The sequence below is a fragment of the Mus caroli genome, chromosome 7 (assembly GCF_900094665.2).
Source record: "Mus caroli chromosome 7, CAROLI_EIJ_v1.1, whole genome shotgun sequence".
Lineage (NCBI taxonomy): Eukaryota > Metazoa > Chordata > Mammalia > Rodentia > Muridae > Mus > Mus caroli.
In genome coordinates this window covers 134,322,948-134,345,284 of record NC_034576.1, presented here as the reverse complement: position 1 = coordinate 134,345,284, position 22,337 = coordinate 134,322,948, and the positions used below count along the sequence as shown (strand labels likewise).

The window sequence follows — 22,337 nt, the reverse complement described above, 5'->3', positions numbered from 1 at the left end:
CAGTTTTGGTTGCCTATCCAAAGCGTTGGGTCTTAGGCCTTGCGATGTCTAATCAAGTCAGTTTGATGGGATTTTGTGTTACTGTGGAGACATGTGAGACACATCTGGGACAGATTTCTAGATTGGGCTAGTTGAAGTGGGAAGACCCACTCTAAATGCGGGTGACCTTGGCATTGGGTCTTGAACTATATAAGAAGAAGTGGACTGAGCACCAGCACTCATCACTCTCCCTTCTGACTGTGGCTGCACTGTGGCCACCTGCCCCAAACTCCATCCTTCATTAGCCTCTCTGCAGTGATAGGCTTTCCCCTCAACCTGTGTGCACAGCAAACCCTTCCTCTCTGGTTGCTCTTGCCAGGCCAGGGCGCCTCACTGCAGTAAGGAGAAATGTGATAGGTACAGGTCTGGAGCTTAACCTTCTTATACATAGAAATGGATATCTTTAAACAGATTTATATGATATCTTTAAACAGATTTATATTTATATTTATCACTCTCTTCAGACACACCGTAAGAAGGCATCAGATCCCATTACAGATGGTTGTAAGCCACCATGTGGCTATTGAAACTTGAACTCAGGACCTCTGGAAGAGCGGGCAGTGCTCTTAACCACTGAGACAGCTCTCCAATCCCAGAAATGGATTTTTAGTGACAATATTTATCACTGGATGAGACAATGTTAGTCACTGGCCTTCATTTGCACATGGAAGGAGAAGCAAATCTGCTTAGGTGGAAGGAAACACTGGGTCCCAGGCTTCTCTAAGGAGTTCCAGTCTAAGAAGCATGACAGGGCTCGACATGAGGATAAGTTATGGGTGGAGTCTAGCTGTGAAGGGGTGATGCTGCAGCTTTAAAACACATCCTGTTTCCTGAAGGGTGTTGTCTTAGCTTCTTCTATTGTTGTTTGGGTAAAATACTCCGACGAAAGCAGCCCAGAGGAGAAACCACACAGTTGGACGGCGGTCTATCTTGGCAGCAGGATCTTGAAACAGCTGGTCTGGTCACTTCACATCTGTACTCCTGAAGCAGAGAGGGCTTAACCCTGCAGCTTCTGCTGCTCATCTCCCTTGCCCGTTTATGCAGACCAGGTGCCAGCCAGGGAATGGCACCTTCGATGCTGTGGGGGAGGTCTTCCTACTGGAGTTAAGATATTTAAGATACCTGCCTGACCATGCCAGAGGGGTGTCTCCAGGTGTTCTAGAGTCTGTCAAGTTGGCAATTAACACTGACTACCACACTAGGGAAATCCAACCGGATGAAATAAACTATAGCATCTCTCCTTTTGGTGTCAGGAACTCAGGTAAGTGCAGTTTGAGTATTAATCTGTTTGCTTGTTTGTCTGTCCATCTATCTATCAATAAATCACAGATGTTGGGCAGAGGACATTTTACAACTGTTTTATGATTTTGCATTTGCTTGCTCATCTGTGTTTCACCCTATGACCTAGAAGTAATCATAGAGTTAGGGAGTAATAATAATAATAATAATAATAATAATAATAATAATCTTCTTCATACAGTAATTGGTTTGGGCTCATTATGATTTGAATGTGAAATATCCCCCATAGGATCACTTTCCAGTTGGTGGCAATGTCTGAGAAGAGGGTGTAGAACTCACTGGAGGAAGTGGTCACCGGAAATGGATCTTAAAGCTTTACAGTCTTCCCCACTTCTTGTCTGATTTCTCTTTCCTTTTCTTCTGAGATTTAAGCTGCTACCTGCTCCAGCTATCACAGACAGAGCCACATGTTCCCTACCATAATGGACCGTCTCCCCTCAAACTGTGAGCCTAGCAAATCCTCTCCCATAAGTTGCTTCGCCAGCTATTAGGTCCCAGTGGTGAGAAGAAGTAACTAAGACAGCAGTAGGTGATCCGAAGAGGCTGGATCTCGGAGGGTGCCCTGTAGGCGCTGACTTTTCATCTCCCCAGGTGCCCACTGGGATGCTCTCACAACAGTGCCTTGTTATTTACAAACGGAATTGCTCTTGCCCAAGCATGCATCCCCAAAGGTCAAACTGAAAATGAAATCACAGAGTAGGGAGAGAGCTGGGTTCCAAGAGGGAGCCATGAACTAAGAATAAGACATTAAAAGATGCCAAATCTACAGGGTGTAGGGATAAGAGCAAACATGTTGAAGATTAAATATGAAATGGATAATTATGTAGTAATGAGTTTGAGACAGTACAAAGGACAATGCCATTTAAATCACCACATCTCAACATAGTAATGAACAGGAAAAGCCCTCCGGCTTCGTAATTATAATCATAGTTGCCATAACAACTCAGTATCTTTCTCCCTGAGCATCCATCTCCAGACTGTATTTTTAGAAATGGGCTGTGCCCGAGTACGTATTTTTCTTTATATAGCGGCTAATTTTTCAAATTACTGATCCTTCAAAAAAAATTCTAAAAGAGTAACAGTCACAGGCATAATTAGGGAAATGAGCAGGTGTGAGAGTCCATTACGAAAAAAATTGCTATGAACGTATTGATGTCTTGACAATATTTGTTTCGACAGAATGTTCCCAGGAACTGCGCAGCCTCTTGTTCCTTGTCAAGCAGCTTAACATAAATATCCTCCGTGGGGCTCATAAATATTTGAACAATTATTAGCTGTGTAAGGTGTTTGAGGATTATTTGACAAGTACAGATTTATGTTGTATAACAGAAATTGGCTTAACGGCATTCCGAGTCTCAGAGATGGATGAGCAGACAAACATTGGCTTACCTTACTTAACAGAAACGTAGCAATACATTCTTGAGCAAAGCAAACCATGAGCCTGTGGCAAACCCAGAAAACGGGAGGGATCTAAGCTGCCATTTTGGTCCTCCTGTTTGGTAGCAGCCCCGCAAACTAGAAAGCCTGGTTTTATTGCATGGCTATCATCCAAGATGAATCCATATTTTATCAAGCTTCTCTGATCCTCTGGTGAGATGATCCCAGCCCTTTGATGGGGTCTTAGACTGAAGTTAGATAGACACATTATTGGGTTAAGAGAAAAAAAAAAAAACGGTTTCAGGGGAAAACATTCGCTGGCTGGTGCTACAAAGACCTTCGCCAAGTTTAGTCACGTGACAAGGATTTTCTGTCTCTCTTGTGCTCTCTTTGTTTCTGCAGAGGATGTAAAATCAGTAGATTATCATAATCACTAGTTTCTGAGGAGCCTATAAAAGCTGTGTCACAGGCTACAAACAATACGCCTCACCCTGGTCACCCGTTGGGAGTGGAGAGGACTAACGTTTAGCCCAGTGAACCTGAGATCTCATTTAGGTGGACTGAACTTGTGTGGGGTCTTCACTAGGGGGGTGATGGACACTGGACCTGGAGAGTGGATGGAAACCTCAAGTGCCAGTCAGAGAGCTGGAAACAGGAAGACCATGAAGGGAGAGCTGCAGTGACCTGGCAAAGGTCTCTGAATGAGACGCTAGGGGGGATCGGCAGGGGCGGAGGAAGGAGTCAGTTAAAGAAGGATGCCAGGGCTGAGATGGAGTTCAATTGGTAGAGTGCTTGCATGCATCCATGAAGCCCTGAGTCTCCAACACCGCACAGAACTGGGCTTAGTTATGTGGGCCCTCAATCCCGACACTCGGAAGGTAGAAGCAAGAGGATCAGAAGTTCAAGGTCATCCTTGGAAGTGCTGGGAGTCGAAGATTAGCCTGGGATGCACATAACCCCACTTCAAACAACCCAAACCAAACCCCACACCACCAAAACAACAACAACAACAACAAAACCAACCAACCAACAACAACAACCGAAAAGAAAAATGAACATCCATGGGCCTTTCTGATAGCTGTCATATGGATGAAAGGAGAGACTTCATCAGGGCAGTCCAGAAGGCACCTTGGCAGAGACCTTCCCTGCAAACAGGCAAGCACTGGAAGGCAAGAAGAAGCTTGGAGATGAGGATAATAGACTCAGCTTCGCTCTCCTCTCTGTATTTTGTGACCTTTGACTGGATGGCACAGATTTCCAAGTGAGTATCCCCAGAAGGGGTGGGGTGGGGTGGGGGAGGCAAGGAGTGATGTGCTGCTGGCTGTCGCTCTGGAGAGCTGGCACAGAGCAAGCCAGTCTCTGTTCTGTTTGTCTTGTTCGCTCTAATTATGCATCTCTCCAGGGAAAACAAACAAGCAAACATTAGCAGTGAGAGCTTACTTCCTGATTCGAGGGATTTGGAAAGATGCACTTTCAGATGGGGACGGTCTCTAGAAGCTTCCCCAGGCAAGGCAGGGCAGGTGCGTGCCCCACTGTCGACCTTGTACTTACTAAGGGAAGATATAAAAGCTTCCAGAAGTTAGAGATTCACAGATACCAAGGTTTACCATAACTACTGGCTCCAGCAGATGGTACCTGGCTCATTACCAGTTTGTCATATGTCTGAGAGTGACTCTATCCTCAGCCATTCTGTAGAAATGAAATGGAGGGCAGTGTTAAACTTCAGCTCTGTCAAAATCATGTGGAAAGCACGCCAGCCTAGTGTTTAGGAGGTTTCAGGGTCTGAAGGAGCCTGGTGTTTGTCTACAGCTAGATCACCTGGCCTGGGTGCTATATATATGGCCCTTTTCTACCAGAACTCTAAATGGATCTCTTCCTAGTCTTCACTGGCTAGTTGGGACTTTAAGAGTGTGTCTTGCCCATGGAGCCTCTCTTCTCTGAGCCACACGTATACCTGGGACTTGCTTTCTTGTCTGTAGTGGCTGGGTTTAGATAGGACAACCCCTGTGAGTAAGTGCAGGAGACATCCACAGAGAAGAACACATGAGATCCAACCCAAACCAATGCCTTCTTAGAAAGCCAGGGGGGGGGGAGAGACTTCCTTCTTCTCTGGAGAACTCTTCTGGATCTTGATTCCCAAGAATCCTGTGTTTGACAACTAGATCCAAGGCCCTCTAGCCATCCTCCACGAGCCCCGTGTCAGCTACAGTTTTCTCTCGCAATACCCTTTCACCTAGGAGTTCTAAAACTGCAATCCAAAGGTCGGCTGGGTGGCCTGATAGCAACAGTGAGGAGTGAGGTAAAGAGTCACGGCTGAGCTGGCTAACATCTGACATTGGGGGCCTCAGGCCTGTGATTCCCATCTCGTACTAAATGCAGAGGCCTTAGCCCAATGCCCAGGTTCATCTCAGAGGCATTCTTGGGTCATATCCCAGGCCCTCAGGGACAGACTGACAGACTTAAGGGCTAGTTGTCTTTGTGGCTGACAGACTCTGTGGCCTCTTGGAGGCAACTCTACTGGATCTTTAGAACTTGTGAATTAAATGTACAGAGTAGACTGATGACAGTTGGGACAAATTCTGGATCATCTCAGAGCCTCTTAAACATGGAGTATATTCTCCGCTAGATGGAGATAGAAAAAATAGGGGTGATTTGAAGGTACAGTTTGGATTTGACCTGTGAATTCTGACTCTGAGATGCAGGGCACCATGCAAAGACCCGAGGTAGGCCCTAGAAAGCACAGCAAGCAAGCTGCAAAACAGTCACTGCTAGGACCTGATTTTAGCGATTCATTGAGTGGCTATGAAAGTTACCCCCAACCCCAGCTCTCACCACAAATGAGTCCCTCAGCCACCACTACACACACCTTGGTGCTGCTGCCTCAGACATTTAACCTGTGAGTCAGCGAGTCTCTTGTTTTAAACCTGTCTCAATGTGTTAGAGGAGCCATAGAATACTGGTGCCTAGCCCAGAGAGAAGCTAGGGCCACTGGCTTCTTTCCACTCCACTAAAAAAAAAAAAAAACTACGGCATGTTGGGTAAAGGTGGGAGGCACTTTATCAAAGGGAAGGTGACACCAGGGTTCTCCAGAGAAACCTGGATTCCTGGAAGAGACAAATGCCCTCTTGTAACTTGTGAGATAGTAGTCTTCGGCTGGCTCTCATCTCTCCTACAGAGCCACACTCTGGAGGGCAGGCAGCAGGGGTTCCCAGACCCTTAGGCCCTGCTCCCAGGGAACTTCATCCAGGGAATCTGGGGTTCCTCCTTAGGCTGGGGCAAAAAGGCTGGAGGGCAGCCTGCTGGTTATCACCTTAGCATTTCAGGCCAGTCTTAATCAGATTTGTTCTGCAAAATGAAGTCATGGAAGACACAGCCCTGTAGTTCTCTCCATGATCACCATGCCTTACCTCTGCAGAAGGGGTGCCCAGGAGGACAAAACATCGTCCTCCTAGAAATGCAAAGAAGGCTAGTGACAGTCTTCTAGTGGCCTTCAACACCTGCTGGAGAGGCCCTGGGCGGGTAGGAGGGAGGGCGGGTCGGCAGCGCCTAGCCTCTCCTGGGCGCGCCCCTGCCCGCCCCACTCCGGCCCCGCCCCGCCCGTCCGGCCTGTCCCACCCACCATCTGCACCCGCTGCAGCGCCCGCGTCCCTGTCCCGCACCGTAGTCGTCATTTGTAGCCCGCCTGCCGCTCCCGGGGACCCGATCCTACTCGGGGTGCGGGGCAGAGCGGGCATGGCCCATTTAGGGACCGCCTGCCCTGCGCTGGCGCTGGCCCTGGCACTTGTGGCGGTGGCCCTGGCTGAAGTCAGAGCCCAGGGCGCAGCCTTCGAGGAGCCTGACTATTACAGCCAGGAGCTCTGGAGGCGCGGGCGCTATTATGGGCATCCGGAGCCTGAGCCAGAGCCGGAGCTCTTCTCGCCTTCACTGCATGAAGACCTTAGGGTGGAGGAGCAGGAACAGCAGGAGCCGCACCAGCAGGGCCCCAGGACTCCCAAGAAGGCCATCAAGCCCAAGAAGGCTCCCAAGAGGGAGAAGTTAGTTGCAGAGCCGCCTCCACCAGGTAACTTTTGCATCGGGCAGCCCGAGGGGGCGCCCGCGATCGTGGCACTCCAGGGGACACCTGGCTTTCCAGTATGTTTTCTTGAGTGAGCCCAGCCAAAGTCCTGTGGTGCCTCTGTTATTCCCTAGAGACTGCATCTGAGCTAAGTTGAGCTTTCTCTCCCGGCCCCCTCAGGCAGAAACAGAATGGTGCTCTTTGGGAAGCTGCCTGGGGAGCGGCCCTGTGTCCCAGTGCTCGAGGAGGCATCTGTTGCTTCTTCCTGCTCTGCTTATGTATTCAATCTTTAGAAGTGTTTTCTTCAGACCGATTTTATCAATGGGCATGTGATGGGCTGGTGTCACTTGGCAGATGGCCTTGGCAAGATTCAGTCAGTGACCTTTATTCAGACAGTGCCCTTCTCAGCTCCCTCCACCCCAGTCAGTGGGCCCCTTAAATCCACTATGCACAGTCCCAGCTGCAGACTTTGGATCACTCTTGGTCCCTGTAGCAGCCAAGATTGCCCTTCTTGGAAAGGGCAGACTACAGGAGCCCTGGAAAGCTCTGAGTGCCTGGCAGCCTGGGATGCTCTACCCATCCCTTGGGCCAATCTCAAATCCATCCTCACTTTCTTCTGGTCCAGCCTGTATCCCAAACCTGTGAAGAGGGCTTTCTCTTAACTGTTTCAGATAGTGATTGCTCAGTGCAGGAGCTGTGTTCCCACCATTTCAATCATGGGAAGCCAGCAGGACAGTGACCAAATTCTATGGCCTTTGCAGTTTCTTTGCCTGAAAGAAATCACGTGCCAGGTCACAGAGCTCTGGACTCAGAAGTGGCTTTCATTTGGTTAGACGAATATTAAATTCACCAGGCAGGGTGGCAAGGGAAGATGCAGTCACTCTTGAGCCCCAATTTGAGGCTATCACCTTTGTATATGGCTGAGTCCCTGCTGTCTGCCGTTGATAGTTCCAAAGGTTGGGCAAACCCAAATAGAACCACAAAGACTTTCTCTCCTTTTTCTGGGGGATGATGGAGATTGAGATGTAGAAAAGCTGCCGTGGCTCTACATGAAGGGGCGGGATGTGGCGCTGAGTTTGGTAGTGTCCCATGGTCTCCTTTGGTTCTCTTCTGGCTCTGGCAGGTGGCTAGCCCTGTCATGTTACAGATTAGCAGCCTTCAGCTCAAGCAGGGGAAGGTAACTTATTTTGTCATTGTTCTGCTTGGGAGAATTGAAAGCCCGACTTACCAGCCAATGGTAACCCAGTGGGGTTACCATTTTGGGACCTGGAATTTGAGTTCTACTTTTTGAGCCTCAGTTGCTTCACCTGCAGATAGAAAGAAAAGTGTCTGCCATTGCATTGATGCTGCCGCAGCCTTCTATAGTGTCCGTTAGTGTGCCCTGGACTTTGAGTTAGTGTGCTTGTTGTGTGGGAGCTCTTCATTTGCCCTACACATGGCTTATAAGTGTCTGCCCAGCACTGTAAGGTGAAGCCCTGGGGAGAGAGAACGTAAGGCAGACAGGCCGCTCCTCCAAGGACCTCACAGAATTGTGTAACTTTGGGGAAGTAATCACAAGTGCACTGAGAGTTGCATAGAACATGGAATATCAAGAAAATAAATGATAAAAGGGCCAGTGTTTCCCAGGGGGAGATGACTAACTAGGCCTGATTAATAAGCTGACTTATTGTTCGAGTACTCTCACTAGTGACCAGTTACAGTCTTTCACAGCCTAGGCTCATCAGTGCCTCCAACTAATGTGTCTGGGGGCTCAGTTATCACAACCAGGAAGTGGATCTCCTTTCTTGGAGCATCGGTGGTTAGCCTAGGAATGGGGCGAGGGGGATTCTCTGAAAGAGATACCAGGTATACTCTGTCATTTGCTTTTGGACAGCCATCTTGCAGACAGAAGTTAGCCATGGGACAGGTAGTTAACTGTTCCTGGTGAATACTTAGCCACCTGGGTCCTGTCTCCAAATGGAAGGAAGACACACCCCGAAGCACCGGTATCAGGCTCACAGGCCTTGGGGGAGCTGCTTCCTGGCTCACTGCTCTTTCAGCCATTTTCCTAATGAAGCAAGTGGGGCATTTTAGAGCTTCCGCAGCTAGGATGAGTGTGACATTCATTGCATAGTTTAAATTAATGCCTCTCTGTCTCCCTCCATCTCCTTCTGCTCCCCCCTCCTCTGTGTGTGTTCAATAAAACTTTCAACTGTGGATCAAAAAGTCAAAGCTGCATGCAGTAGGGGAGAGATTAGGTTAGATTAGATTAAAATGATCTTGGTTAGGGGACTGCAAAATCTGTGCACTTCAACTGCACAGAGAGGAGATGATTACACCCCACAGAAAGTGGTGGCTTGTACTTTGCAGACACAATGTTGGAAAGGCACTTTTCTGTATGGCTGGCTGTTTTATGAGCAGGTTGCCAACCTTAGGCATGTGCTTCAGAGGAAGGGAGTTGGTGTTCTGCTCTGGATGTTAGATGTAAATTTCGGGAGTTTACTGCATGACTGGGTTCTGGGACCAGCTAGGGACTGAGGTGGGAGCAGAGGACAAGATTGAGGGATGGATGAGAGCCCAAAGCAGAGAACTGATTTGGGTAACACGTGCACATCATATTTGGAGACAGTGAAATGTTTCCCACTTAGCTCTTGGGAGCTAAAAGTTGGAGTTGGTAATGGAGATATTGGAAACGTGTGTGTGTGTGTGTGTGTGTGTGTGTGTGCTGAGTACTAAGAGGGCATTTGTGTGGATCCCTGAGGAGGCTGGTGCAAGGGGTATTGGGTCTGGCTTTGAGTTTTGGCTTTAATCTTTGGTAACCAGAGAAATGCCCTATGGATTCCATGTGCTGAGATCTGTGGAGTTGGCTTGGAAAATGGACACCTTTAGTCAACTGAGAGCACCACTGAGCATTCCTACCTACTATGATGGTTGGTTGTCAGTTTGACACACCTGAAAAGAAGGAACCTCAATTGAAGAATCCCCTCATCAGATTGGCCTGTGGATATGTCTGTGTGGAACTTTCTTAATCTCTAATTGATGTAGGAGGGCCCAGCCCACTGTGGGTGGTGCTCTCCTTAGGCAGGTGCTCCTGGGCTATGTAAAAAGGAAGGCAATGGGAGTGCACACCTTCAATCCCAGCACTTGGGAGGCAGAAGCAGGCAGATTTCTGAGTTTGAGGCCAGCCTGGTCTGCAGAGTGAGTTCCAAGACAGCCAGGGCTACACAGAGAAACCCTGTCTCAAAAAACCAAAACCAAAAACAAAAACAAAAAACAAAAAAGCATATATGCTCTGCTTAAAGCTCCTGCCTCTAACACCGTCAATAGTTTACCCTGGTGATGAACTATAGAACTTGTAAGTTAAAATCAACCTTTTCTTTCCCAGGTCACTTTTGGTCATGGTTTATTACAACATCAGAAGGCAAACTAGAACACGTACTCTGAAAAGCTAAAACGTGAAAAGCTTTCAAAATTGGAACACTAGTGAACCCATAGTGACGCTGCACCAGGAAGCTTTGCACACTAGTGTACCCGTAGTGACGCTGCACCGGGAAGCTTTGCACACTAGTGTACCCGTAGTGACGCTGCACCAGGAAGCTTTGCACACTAGTGTACCCGTAGTGACGCTGCACCAGGAAGCTTTGCNACCCGTAGTGACGCTGCACCAGGAAGCTTTGCACACTAGTGTACCCGTAGTGACGCTGCACCAGGAAGCTTTGCACACTAGTGTACCCGTAGTGATGCTGCACCAGGAAGCTTTGCCTCATCTAAAAGTGACCTCCAGGCTATGCGTGTGCTGTACCTGACACATAGATGATTTCCATGTCTGGGAAAAGCCTTGAAATCTGAACTGCTTTTGTTCCTAAGAACTTCCATCAGGGATGCTTAAGCAGCACTCCGTTTTCAATGGAGAAGGGTCCAGCTATGTCGAATGGAAGAGAATACTGAAAAGCATTTATTTAAGGGTTTAGTTTAAAATAATCACAGACTCATAGGAACTTACAGGAATATTTTGGTGATGTCCTATGTTCCAGCCCTCAGCTTCCCCTAATGGGAAATTTTAGGTAACTCTAGTGTAGGTTTGCCAACATTGGCAGCCTCTGCATTTTGGACTGAGCATACATGTGTGTGGAGGGGGTTGCTGTCCTGTGTGTGTCGTAGGATATGCTGCTTTGACCTTTAAAATACTGGTAGGACCTTCCTCTTTGCCTCACAAACAAAATGCCTCTTAAACATTGCCAGCCATCTGCAGCAGGTTGAGAATCCCCACTGGCTCTTGAAAGCATGACAAAGATTGTTATAAATACTATTAATTAGGTTGTAATGTTACATTTCAGAAGTTTCTCCACATGCTTATGTGTATTGTATATATGCATGTTGGAGTATGGATGCATTTCATTACTTTCTTCATGCATGTGTATGCTTGCATGCATATGTATATAATGCACACATGTGTAAAATGGTCACAGCACAAATTCCTATCCACTGCATGGTTCAGAAAGTGGTTGCACAACTCACCTCTCCTCAGACTGGCTCTCCCCATTTCAAGGCCATCAGCTTATTGGATGATATTACTGACTGCTAGAATATTCTTCCTCATTGACAACCTTCTTCTAACTCTGTTTATTCAGCTGTTTCTGGTTGAACCTTACAGTTTCTGAAGTTGGAATGTTTTGCGTTCTTAGGAGTGAACCTCAGGTCTCTAGTGTTCATCATCCAGCAGGAAGAACAAGATATCAGCCTCATGGAGTCATGCCAGTGGTTTTAGGGTGTGCTTACCTTGGGGTGACCTTGAGTTGTGGCCACCCTCCTTTTGTAGGATAGAATGTAGCTAACTGGTGGGCAGTGGTGACACACATTCTTAATCCTAGGATTCCAAAAGCAGAGGTAGGTGGATCTCTGAGTTCGAGGCCAGCCTGGTCTGCAGAGTGAGTTCCAGGACAGCCAAGGTTACACAGAGAGATCCTGTCTTGAAAAGCAAGCAACCAACCAACCAACATGTAGCCAATGAATAGACTACAATTGCATAATTCACTGGTCTTTCCTTGGTGGCAGAGAGAAACAACAAAGTCAGGGAGTAAGTGATTTGGATACTTTGTTTTCTTTCTCCATGACTCTTTGGCTTAGAAGCTGGCTGGGCTATGCAGGCTTTCATTCTGATTTCCCACTGACTTCTTTGTAGTATTTCCAGCTTCAGGCTAGAATGTCCCACTGTTAGGATCTGAACAGACTCACATGGACACCCCCTACTCCTGAGCTATAGTCCCTCTGGGATGTGTAGTGTGCAGAGAGTCATGTTTGTTTGTAGGTCTATGTCTAGAATCATCCAGTTTGCATTTAGTATGTGTTATGTCCCAACGGTCAGGGGACATGTTTGCTTGTAAACAATGCCCTTTCTGTGTGCGCTGTTGCTGGTTGATGGAAGGGGCTTTCTTCTAGAGCTTTGCCTCTTCTTTGGTTGGGCAAGAGCAGCCTGGCCTTTGATGGAAATGCCCTATCTGGGGCAAACCTGGGAGTGTGAGGGTTAGGAGTGTATGTTTGTCAACATTTCAGTACTGTTGTTAATAAACCCAGGGACTATTAGTAGCATACGTAAAGGACTAGAAAGCCTTGATGTCAGCCTATATGCTTTGGTATTAAAGCTGAGGTATCCCATTCAAGTCGACTCCCTGCAAAGCTCCAAGGGAAAGGATGGATTAGGAAAAAAAAAAATCTCTTCCTGAGCCACTGACATTCTTTCCAGAACTCTTGCCAAAGTTAACTTATTGCTGGCCTGTTCTCCCTGTCTATGCCAATGGCTCCAGAAATCAGGACTGTGCCTGGAGAGTAGGGGGTGGAGACCCTACAGGGATCCAGGAAGACAGATTGCAGCTGTGGTTCCATAACAGTCACGGCTTTTCATCATCTACCTCTTGTGTCTGTGACTTCCAGGTCCCAAGGTGATCATGCATCATGCCAGGGACAAAACCAGTTTTAGCCCCAGAGCCTGTATTTTCTGGTGAGACCTCCATTACATGTTCCAAAGCATTAAAAGAAGACTGTGTAGGCTTAGCATCACCAGCAACGACAGGCTCTGCCCTCTGAGGCTCTCTCAGGTCCCTATCTGTGCAGCTGCCATTTGGGTCATGAAACCCTTAGCATTAGGTTTCTTTGACTGGCTGTGGGAAGGATTAGTACTCCTAAGTGGTGGGCTCCTATCTAGCTGCTCACTGGCTCTCAAGGATGGCTGACACAGCAAAGAACACCTCGAGGTGTTAATCAGCCTCTGATGCTACACATCTGATGCACTATCTACTCCAGGCAATGCATGAGCAGTGCTGCCTGGTGAGCCTGCTGAGGATTCAGAGCCAGCTAAGGGCAGGACTCCACCCCTTACAGGCACAAGAGACTTTCTAAGCCTTAACTCCTTGGAGGATTGGGTCAAAAACACAGTGCCTGCTGAGCTGTGAAGTTAGATGACTGTGGCCTCCCAAGTTCTGATCGGGTTGGGGGCAGTTTTGTGTCACCTTACCCCTGCTTCTGGATTACCTACCTGTCCGGTCTGTAGATTCTGGCAGACAATGCATTTGGGTTGTTGGCATCTCCTTTCTCCTCTTAGTCCCCTTTCCTCAGGCTGTACGAAATCCTCTCCAGGTACAATCCTGCATTGCATGCTTTCTCACCTCAGCCTGCTCTCAGGAGATCCAAAACCCAGGCAGGTAGGTGGCCAGGGTACCCGGCACAGCCCACCACAGAGGGCCCACACTGTCCTGCATGCACCCTCCTGTCTGGCGCTATTACTGGAGTGTTTCCATGAAGACGAAGAACTCCACATAGTTGTGGTGGAGAATCAGGAGGGTGGTTGACTGCATAGTGTAGTGGTTCTCAACATTTGTAATGTTTTGACCCCTTAATACAGTTCCTCATGTCGTGGTGACCCCAACTATAAAATTCTTTCATTGCTACTTTATACCTGTAATTTTGCTACTGTTATGAATTGTAATATAAATATCTGTGTTTTCTGATGGTCTTAGGCAACCCCTGTGAAAGGGTCATGGCCCACAGGTTGAGAACCACTGGTGCAGAAAGTAGGCGTATTGGCTTCAGAGTCAGTGCGGTGGCAGCTGAGCCACTGTCCTTGTACCCTGGTCTCAGGGGATTTAAGCTTGCCAGGCCGTTTTCTCATGAAGGATGCAGCACCTGAGAAGAATAGGCAGAGAGTGGGACAGGCATTTGTGGGTGGATTCATTTGGGCCTGGATCTAGTATAGTGGCACTGTTGTCTCTCTGGTGACCCTCAGTGTCCCCTTTCTACCAGACCACTGACGTCATCCAAGGCTGGAAACAAGCATGTCACCTGAATGCTGCACTGATTCTCAGATTCACTCCAGTCCGCACCCTGTTTCCTCGGACACTGACTGTCCTCAGAACTAGAAAGGGACACAGGTGCCCCCTCCTTGTGCCTTGTCTCTTTCCTGCTCCTATGTACGGATTAGGAAATTATTATTTTTATAATGTTTTTTTGAAATTTAATATTAGATAATTTCCCCTTCCCCTTTTTTTCTCTCCAATCGCTTCCTTGTACCCCTGGCTCTTTCAAATACATGGCTTTTTTTCTTTAACCATATCTATACATATATACATTTACACACACACACACACACACACACACACACACACACACACACACTCCTAAATACATAACTACAACCTGCTCAGTTTGTATAATGTTATCTGTATGTTTATGATCTCAGGGCTGACCACTTGATATTGAATAAGCAGTCAGAAGCCTTTTCACTGGAAAACCGTTTCTCCTGTTCCTCAGAGTTTCCTAGATGCTTATAGTTCTTTGTCTAGGGTTGAGGCCTCTTAAGCTTACCCTTTCCATGTTAGGATGCCCACCGATGATGTAATTCTCAGGTAATGTTTAGCCACCCAAGTTGGTAAGACTTCATGGATGCCTCTTTCATATTTTCAGGAGACACAACCACAGAAAATGTCCTGTTCCTCTGGCTCTTACAATCTTTCTCTCTCCTTTTCTGCAATGGTCCATGAACCTCATCTGTAGGAATTATGTCGTGATGTATCACTTGGGACAGGGCACCACATAATCCTTTGCTCTCTGTATTTTGATTGGTTGTCGTTGTCTGTGATCGTCTTTATCTGTTGCAAAGAGAAGGTTCTTTGATGAGGGGTGAGAGCTACATTTATCTATGGGTATAAGGACAATATTTAGAATGAAGTTAAGAATTGTGGTTTAATAAGGTGCTGGGTGTAGGTTCTTGCCAAGATCAATGTCTTCAGCTAGCACTGAGTAGGTAGCTAGCTAGGTTTCAAGTGCGAGGCACAAGTAGGTTTTAAGTCTGATTAGAGTTGCTGGTTACTGCTGAAGTCTGTGCAGCACAGTTGTGCCCTTAGGGCTATCTGCCATGCTGCGCTGGGCTTGGTTAGGGATCTCAGGCATCTTAGCCAGGTAGGGCTGTTGTTGGCTTCCCTCCCTTGGAAGCTTGCATGATGCCTTCAGATATCACAAAAGCTACTCCTCAGGGAAGGGGTTTCAGGTCGGATCCAGATCAGTTCTCCAGTTAAGATAATAGTTAAAACCATCTCAGCCTTGGGGAAGCAGAGACAGGAGGATCACTGGGTTGTTGGTCAGCATGCTTGGCAAATTCCAGAAGAGTGAGACACACTATTTAAAATGGGAAGAAAATGGCAGACAGTGGGTGAAGAACAACCTGTGTGTGTACCCTCACACATATCACACAAGTAGACATCCGCAAAACACACACACACATGACCTGCAGGATACATTTCTGAGAGATGTTTAGATGGCATTACTGGGGAGCTGCGAAAAGAACCTCATGTGGTGGTTTGTTCTTCCTGCTCTTGGTATCCTACCAAGAATCCTGTAAGAACTGCCAGCGCCCTAGCCAGCTCCCAGCTTCTAGGGGAGTACGGAGCCCTGCAGCCTGGAATTTCCTGGGGAAGCAGAGACTGCAGGGAAGCAAAGGGCTTTTGGGCTTGGGGTTGGGGGTTGCTACTGTAAGCTGCTTGTGTAGCAAGGGGAAAAATCGTTTTCTATTAAGCCAAAGGAATTATATTTATCGCCTGAGGACCAGAAGGGAACATGTGGCCGGCATTAGCGCTGCCGTTTTCTACTCTTAAGGAATTCTGCGTTGTCACGCGGCCCAGATGGAGATGCTGATTTGATTCTGGCTCCTTCTCTGAACGCTATTTCCACTTCTCTTTCTTCTTTCATCTGTACAGAGCATATGGTGTCTTTCTCATTCTGGGGGGGAGGAGGTCTATGTAAGAGGCCTTTGTACTGGCAGGGAAGGCCCCTTGGAGCTGGTCACTAGCACTGTTACCTCCTGGCTGTCAGTGACCTTGGGAAGCCCTCTTCCTCACGATAGGTCATCAATTCTCAACTTGTGGGAATCTCATCAGATATTTACACTAGGATGCATAACAGTAGAAAGATTACAGTTATGAAGTAGCAACAGAAACAACTTTATGATGGTGGGGGGGGGTAATCACCACTACATGTATTAAAGGGTCACAGTGCTAGGAAGGTTGAGAACCACTAACCTAAGCCTTCATGTTTCCAACTGTAAAATGTCCTTCCTATTCTCGGAGAGTTGAACCTTGCAGTGAACATGTCTTATACATTTTGGAGCCCATTGACCCTGTTAGCTTTAGCAATTGGGGTAGTGTTAGTGATGTGTAGGCCTCAGGATAATGCTGGCCAGATAGGGACAAGAGCTGTCTTTTGCACCTTGAGGGTCTCATAGGTATCATTTTGTGTCCTCATTCAACCTTTCTATGTGGCAGGCTCTGCTGCCTTCTTCTGCTGAGGAGGCAATTAAGTAGAGGTCAGGCTGGCGGCCCTGGAGATATCCTGGATATACATGTCTCCCAGATGCAAGCCTGGACTGTGGCTCACATGTCTTTCATGCTCTGGAAAGCTATGCCCCCACCCCTGAGTTGGCTAGTCTTTATACAAAGGCCTTCCCAAGTGGGGAACATTCTGTATGGCATTTCTTAAAGCCTTCAGGTGATGAGCTAAGCTAGACAGGCTTGCTTAGCTAAGCCTTCCCTGACTGGATCTCACTTCCCTTTCCCTCTCCTCAGCACTTCAATCAAATCCCTGCATCAGACTTTGCTTAGAGGCAACTTGACTCTAGGCAGATGCTATCAGAGCCCCTCCAAGGAGGATTAGATGGAAGTGGGGGATCAGGAAAGGGAGGTTTAAGTTGATGCCAGAGCCGAGACTTGAAAGATGGGAAGGAGCCAGTTAGCTTGAGAGTAGAGGGATGGATGGACGTGTCCATGAGGGAGACAATTTATGCCAAGTGTTGTTATAACCGAGGTGGGGGGACAATGTGAGGAGAAACTGGAAGGTTAACAGGGTCACAGTAGGCTCCTAGGTCCCCAATCGGTGAGCAAGTAACTCGCTTACAGGTCTACAAGCCGTGGCCTTAGAGAGCGTTGGATGGGAGAGCTCAGCCTAGGGAACATGCTAGCTTTGATGTCCAAGTCCAGCTTTGACCTCCAGGTACAGCTCTTATTCCTAGTGCCCCAGGGAGGCTCAGCAGCATTTTGTAGACTTGCACTACTTAACAGCTTGCAGTTGTGCATGGGTCTATGTGGTGTGATTACCTCCATATGCACTGAGCATCTTCTGTAACTACAGACCCCTTACCGTCCAAGACTCTGTGGACTGGGGAGCAAAGCTAGGACCAGCTTTCTGCAGAAGACTGTGAGTCCTCATATCCCGAGGCTCCTCTGATACACAGAGTAACATCATTTTCCTTTCCCTTTTTTTTTCTAGGTAAAAATAGCAACAGAAAAGGCAGAAGAAGCAAGAATCTTGAGAAAGCTGCCAGTGATGACCATGGTGTCCCTGTGGCTCATGAGGATGTCCGAGAGAGTAAGTGAAGGTCTTGGAGGGTCCCTGACCCTCTTTTGTCATCTGCCCATGGTGGGTGCAGGCAGCTCTCATGGCTGTCTGGTCACAGATACCTTGTAGGGAGATTGTCTGGACCTTAGCGATTCTGCAGGAGTGCAGATATCTCAGCAGCTCAAAGTTTTCTGGTGATACATTCATTGGTGATACATTCATTGGTGATACATACATTGGTGTCTTATCACGATTTTGCTGATTGAATTGCTCAAGTCACTTCCAGATTTCCTGTCCCTTCTTAGACCACCCATCCTGGAAGTTTATCTTATTGTGATCTCTTACCCCTCCTGGAAGTCCATCTTATTGTGATCTCTTAGCTGCCTACAGCTTTGCTTGTGTATTTCTTGTTTCCCAACCCAGCACATGGTCTCTGGGGTCAGTGATAAAGTCTTCTATTTCCTAAATCTGCAATACTTGGCCTGATGCCTTGCAGCCATATGAAACTTTTAGCTGTGTAATTACTCACTTTAGTGAGCTCAGTGGTAGGCTGGGTGTATAGTCCACTTGATTGAGTGGTTTCCTGGCGTGTGTGAAGCCTTAGGTTTTATTCCAGCACAGCACAAAGCAGATGTGATGGTACACACCTAAAAGACAGTCGAGAAATTTAAGGCCATCTTCAGCAATACAGAAAGTTGGAGAACAGTCTGGGATCTATGAGATCCTATCTCCAAAAGCCCTAAAACCAAACCCCCAAATTATAGAAAAAGAATGTTCGGTGTTATTAGGTAGTTCTAGACTCACAGAAGTGCACGGACCCATTAGCTGTAGCTATAAATATTCTTAACTATCTTGTCTCTATGATTGTATCTCTATTGTTCCAAACTTCAACATTCAGGATAATTTTCCTGCCAATATTAGCAATAGTGGCGATTTCTTAAGGGTAGATGATACTAGCTAGATCCCTTGCTCAGTGTCTGACCTTCCCTGCTGAGCATTGTGGGTATCACTACCACTACCACCCTCCTCCTCTTCTTTCCCACCCTCCTCCCATTCTTCTTCCTCCTTTTCCTCCTCCTCTTCCTCCATTTTGTAGGCTCAGGGAGGTACTTTGGCCAGGGTTGTATAGCAAAACAGAGCGTAGAATGAAAGATTATTGGCTAATGAAAGCTTATTGGCCTTTTGCTTAGATACAACAGCCAATGAAACGTTAACAAAACATTTGATAGATCTGCACAGGACTCACTCTCAGCTGCCACATCCACATCCTGAGCTGTGTCACAGAGGTGACTCTCACCCTGGGAGTTTCACATTCTCTTAGGCACAATGACAGGGGTTGGGGCTGTGTTTCTAACCAACAACCTTCCTTCAAAGAAATCACTGTTCTGACGAACAGCACGTTCTAAGATAAAGAAAAATCAAATCTTATGAGCGCCTGCAGTCTTTTATGGAGCTAAATGTGTATTCCATCTGAAGATGGGCTCTGAGGTACCCAGTGGAAAGACCCTGTCCCTTGGGAGCATGTGTTGAGTGTACAGTGTGTAGCTAGGGCTGTGACTCTGGCCTCAGGCTAAGGCACAGGTTCTTTAACATCTGTAATGGTTGGCTTTACTCATCTACTGGACCCCACCTAATATTACCTAGGAAGAGAATCCAAATGAGAGATTATCTGCTTTGTGCTGACCTGGGGTCTGTCTGTGGGTAATTGTTTGAATTAATTAATTGATTTAAGAAAACCCAGCCCACTATGAGAGGCACCAGGGGTCCTGCACTGTATAAAATGGGGAAATTGAAGTAAGTCTAAGTAAGCACGAATGTGTCCATTTCTTTCCACTCTTGACTGTGGATGTGATGTGACCCACTGTTTTAAGTTCCTGCCACCTTGACCTCCCCAGTGGCAACTATAACTTAGGATTGTGAGCTTGATAAGCCTGTGTCTTCTTTAGGTCATCTTTTGTCAGGGTATTTTATCATAGTGACAAAAGATGAAACTAGGACAGATTCTCCCCTTTCTGGTAAGGGGCCTCCTTACCTGATGGTGGCAGCAGCAGTTCCTTCATGTGCACATATGCCACCAGGCTGAGGTCACTTTGGGCTGCTAGCTTCAGGAGCACTTTGGAGTTTTGCTGCCAACCAATCTGGACTTGAGGATTTTTCAGTATCTGGTGAATTCTTGAGTGCTTTCAAACATATTTTAAAACATATTTTGTCCAGATTTTCTCTTAGTAGCTTCAGCAGAAGGGTTGAGTTGGATTATCTTATTTCTTCTTTCTCAGAATTAGAAGTTATTAAAATTGGGTGAGGCATTTCAGAAATATTTTGGGGGGCCCATTTCTACACACACACACACACACACACAGATGCATGCACACACACATGCATGCACACACATACACACATATGCAAAAATGCATGCACACATGCACATGTGTATGCACACATGTGCACAGACATGCTGTGTTCACATGGAATTTCCTTTTCTCTGTCACAAATGCCCCACTGGCAGATTATTTTCCTGATCTGTCCTCATGGATGGGGTCACTCACCTCCTAGGCAGCCATCACGTCTTCAATACATGGAACATCCTGTCATATTAGTTTGTGAAATTATTCTATGCTTTTTAAAAGGAAGGATTGATGGGAACATGGGAAGGGAAGAGTTATGGCTCCCTATTGCAGAGCAGAGGAAAGGAGAGAGACTGGGGGTGTTGACCAGAAGGTTCACATTGAAGACAAATGACAAAGCCCTTAAACGTGCCTGAAGTCTGTGAGGACTTCTGTAGGATGGTATTGATCAAGGCTGGGCTGCAGGCACATCGCTGGGAATTCTCAGGACCTGGAATCCATCTCCTCAGATCATGTTAGGAACCTTGCTATACGACAGAAGGGTGAGGTAGCCCGGATGTCTACTATATCACATCCAAGAAAACTGCACTTGAAGAACTTTCCCAAGAGAAATATGTCCTTAGCTGTCATGGGGCTAAAGTGTTATACCAGTTTGGTCAGGTACCCCAGGTACACTCTGGGTCATGTTCTATGATCAGCTACAAGGCTGCTTGAACTCTACCTCTCTGCTGCCTCTTTCTGTGCCCATACCTTTTGCTATGTGACTTTCCAGTCTCTTCTCCCAAGTTGAATACTACTTGACTTTGGGCTGACCCACATGCCGTGTCAGGCTGATAGAATAAAGAGAGGCATCTGGGCACTGGTTCTGAGCAGAGATTGCCTGTTACCAAATGTCCACTCCCAGGCTACGGGCCCAACCTGCTGAGTGGTCTCCACCAATTTTCTTGTTTGCTGTTGGGATTAGTTTACCTCTCATTTCTGTCCCAGCATTTCCTAAGAATTTAGGCTGAGAATCCTTATGGAAAATTGACTGGAAGAACGTGTAGGTGTCTGCCTGCTCTTATGATAACAAGAGAGGGTTATTAGAATGCATCTACTTTTCTAGATGCCTCGGAACCTGGAATGAAAGCTGGGGCCCACACGGGAGCTGTTTTCTGCATTCATCTGACTCACATGTGGTAGCTGTTTCTCCACATCTGGTACTAGGTTCAAGTGTTTTTCCCTTTTTGAGTCTCTGGCTTCTAGGGCAAGGTTAGGAGTGGTTACAAAATTTTCAACCAGAATTTTCTGAAGTCTAAGACACTTCAAGCAATTTAGAGTTTTATGAGACTCATCAAGTCATCTTGAGTTCAAGATGAAGTTTTATCTTGTAAAATCTTCTTTAAGAAACAGGTTTTGCTTTTAGTTCTGTTGGAAATAATTGTAGATTCACAAGAAGTTGCTAAAAAAAAAAGTACCAGGAGAAGGGTCTGATTTACCTTTCTCTCTGCCCCTAGCAGTGCGGATGCTTTACTTGACTATAGTAAAGTGATAGAGTCAAGAAATTAACTTGGACAAGGACAGACCATGTTCAGATATTCAGATTTTGCCAGCTATACATGTACATGTGTGTGTGCATGCATGAATGTGTATATGTGTGTGTGTGTGTAGCATACATGTGCATGTGTATGTATATGTGTGTATATATGTGCATGTGTTCATGTGCGTGTGTACATGTACAGCATTCATATGCATGTATGTGTATTATGTGTGCATGGGCATGGGCATATGTGTATATGTCTGTATATGTGTGTGCATGCAGCATGCATGTGCACATGTGTGTACCTCTATGTGTGTATCTGTGTGCATATGCAGCATACATGTGCAGGTGTGTGTGCAAGACTGGGAAGATGTATCATGTATGGTTTCCAGAAACACGCTGTGCCATCAGAGGTTCTCTAGGCTTCTTTATAGACATGACCTTCCCCATGCTCAGCCTCTGACTCCTGGCAACGCAGATCTGTTCTCAAAAGTGTTGTCTCTATAAGACAGGGAGATACACAGTCATATGCTTTGTAACCTTGGAGACTGGCTTTCTTATATTCACCATAGATCTCTTTTAGTCATTCTGAATTGGATAAATAGATCTGGTTTTGTGTCTTTATAATGTAGTAGTTAGGCAAAGCTAAGTCATTAAAATATTATTAAGGGCTAACCTGTATAGAGAAAAGTATGGTAATATAAAGCTATAACTCATTGGCATGTATAATCACCACACATTGATTTGGGTTGCCATGGACACCACGCAGTGTGCAAATTGTGTCATTGTAATTGCAACTTACAACAAGAAGATTGTGCTGGAATCTTTGAAGTCTGCTCTGCCACAC

The 22,337-nt window shown here is 46.7% G+C and overlaps 1 protein-coding gene across 1 annotated transcript in view; it reads left to right on the top strand.

Annotated features, from left to right (window-relative positions):
* The first annotated feature begins 6,325 nt into the window (after positions 1 to 6,325).
* Cpxm2 (carboxypeptidase X, M14 family member 2) overlaps positions 6,326 to 22,337 on the top strand; it is a 115,032-nt gene continuing 99,020 nt past the window's right edge. Inside the window, exons 1-2 of the mRNA XM_021166950.1 lie at positions 6,326 to 6,775; positions 17,558 to 17,656. Coding sequence (XP_021022609.1) covers positions 6,448 to 6,775; positions 17,558 to 17,656 — 427 coding nt within the window. The 5' untranslated portion in view covers positions 6,326 to 6,447. The remainder of the gene's footprint in view (positions 6,776 to 17,557; positions 17,657 to 22,337) is intronic.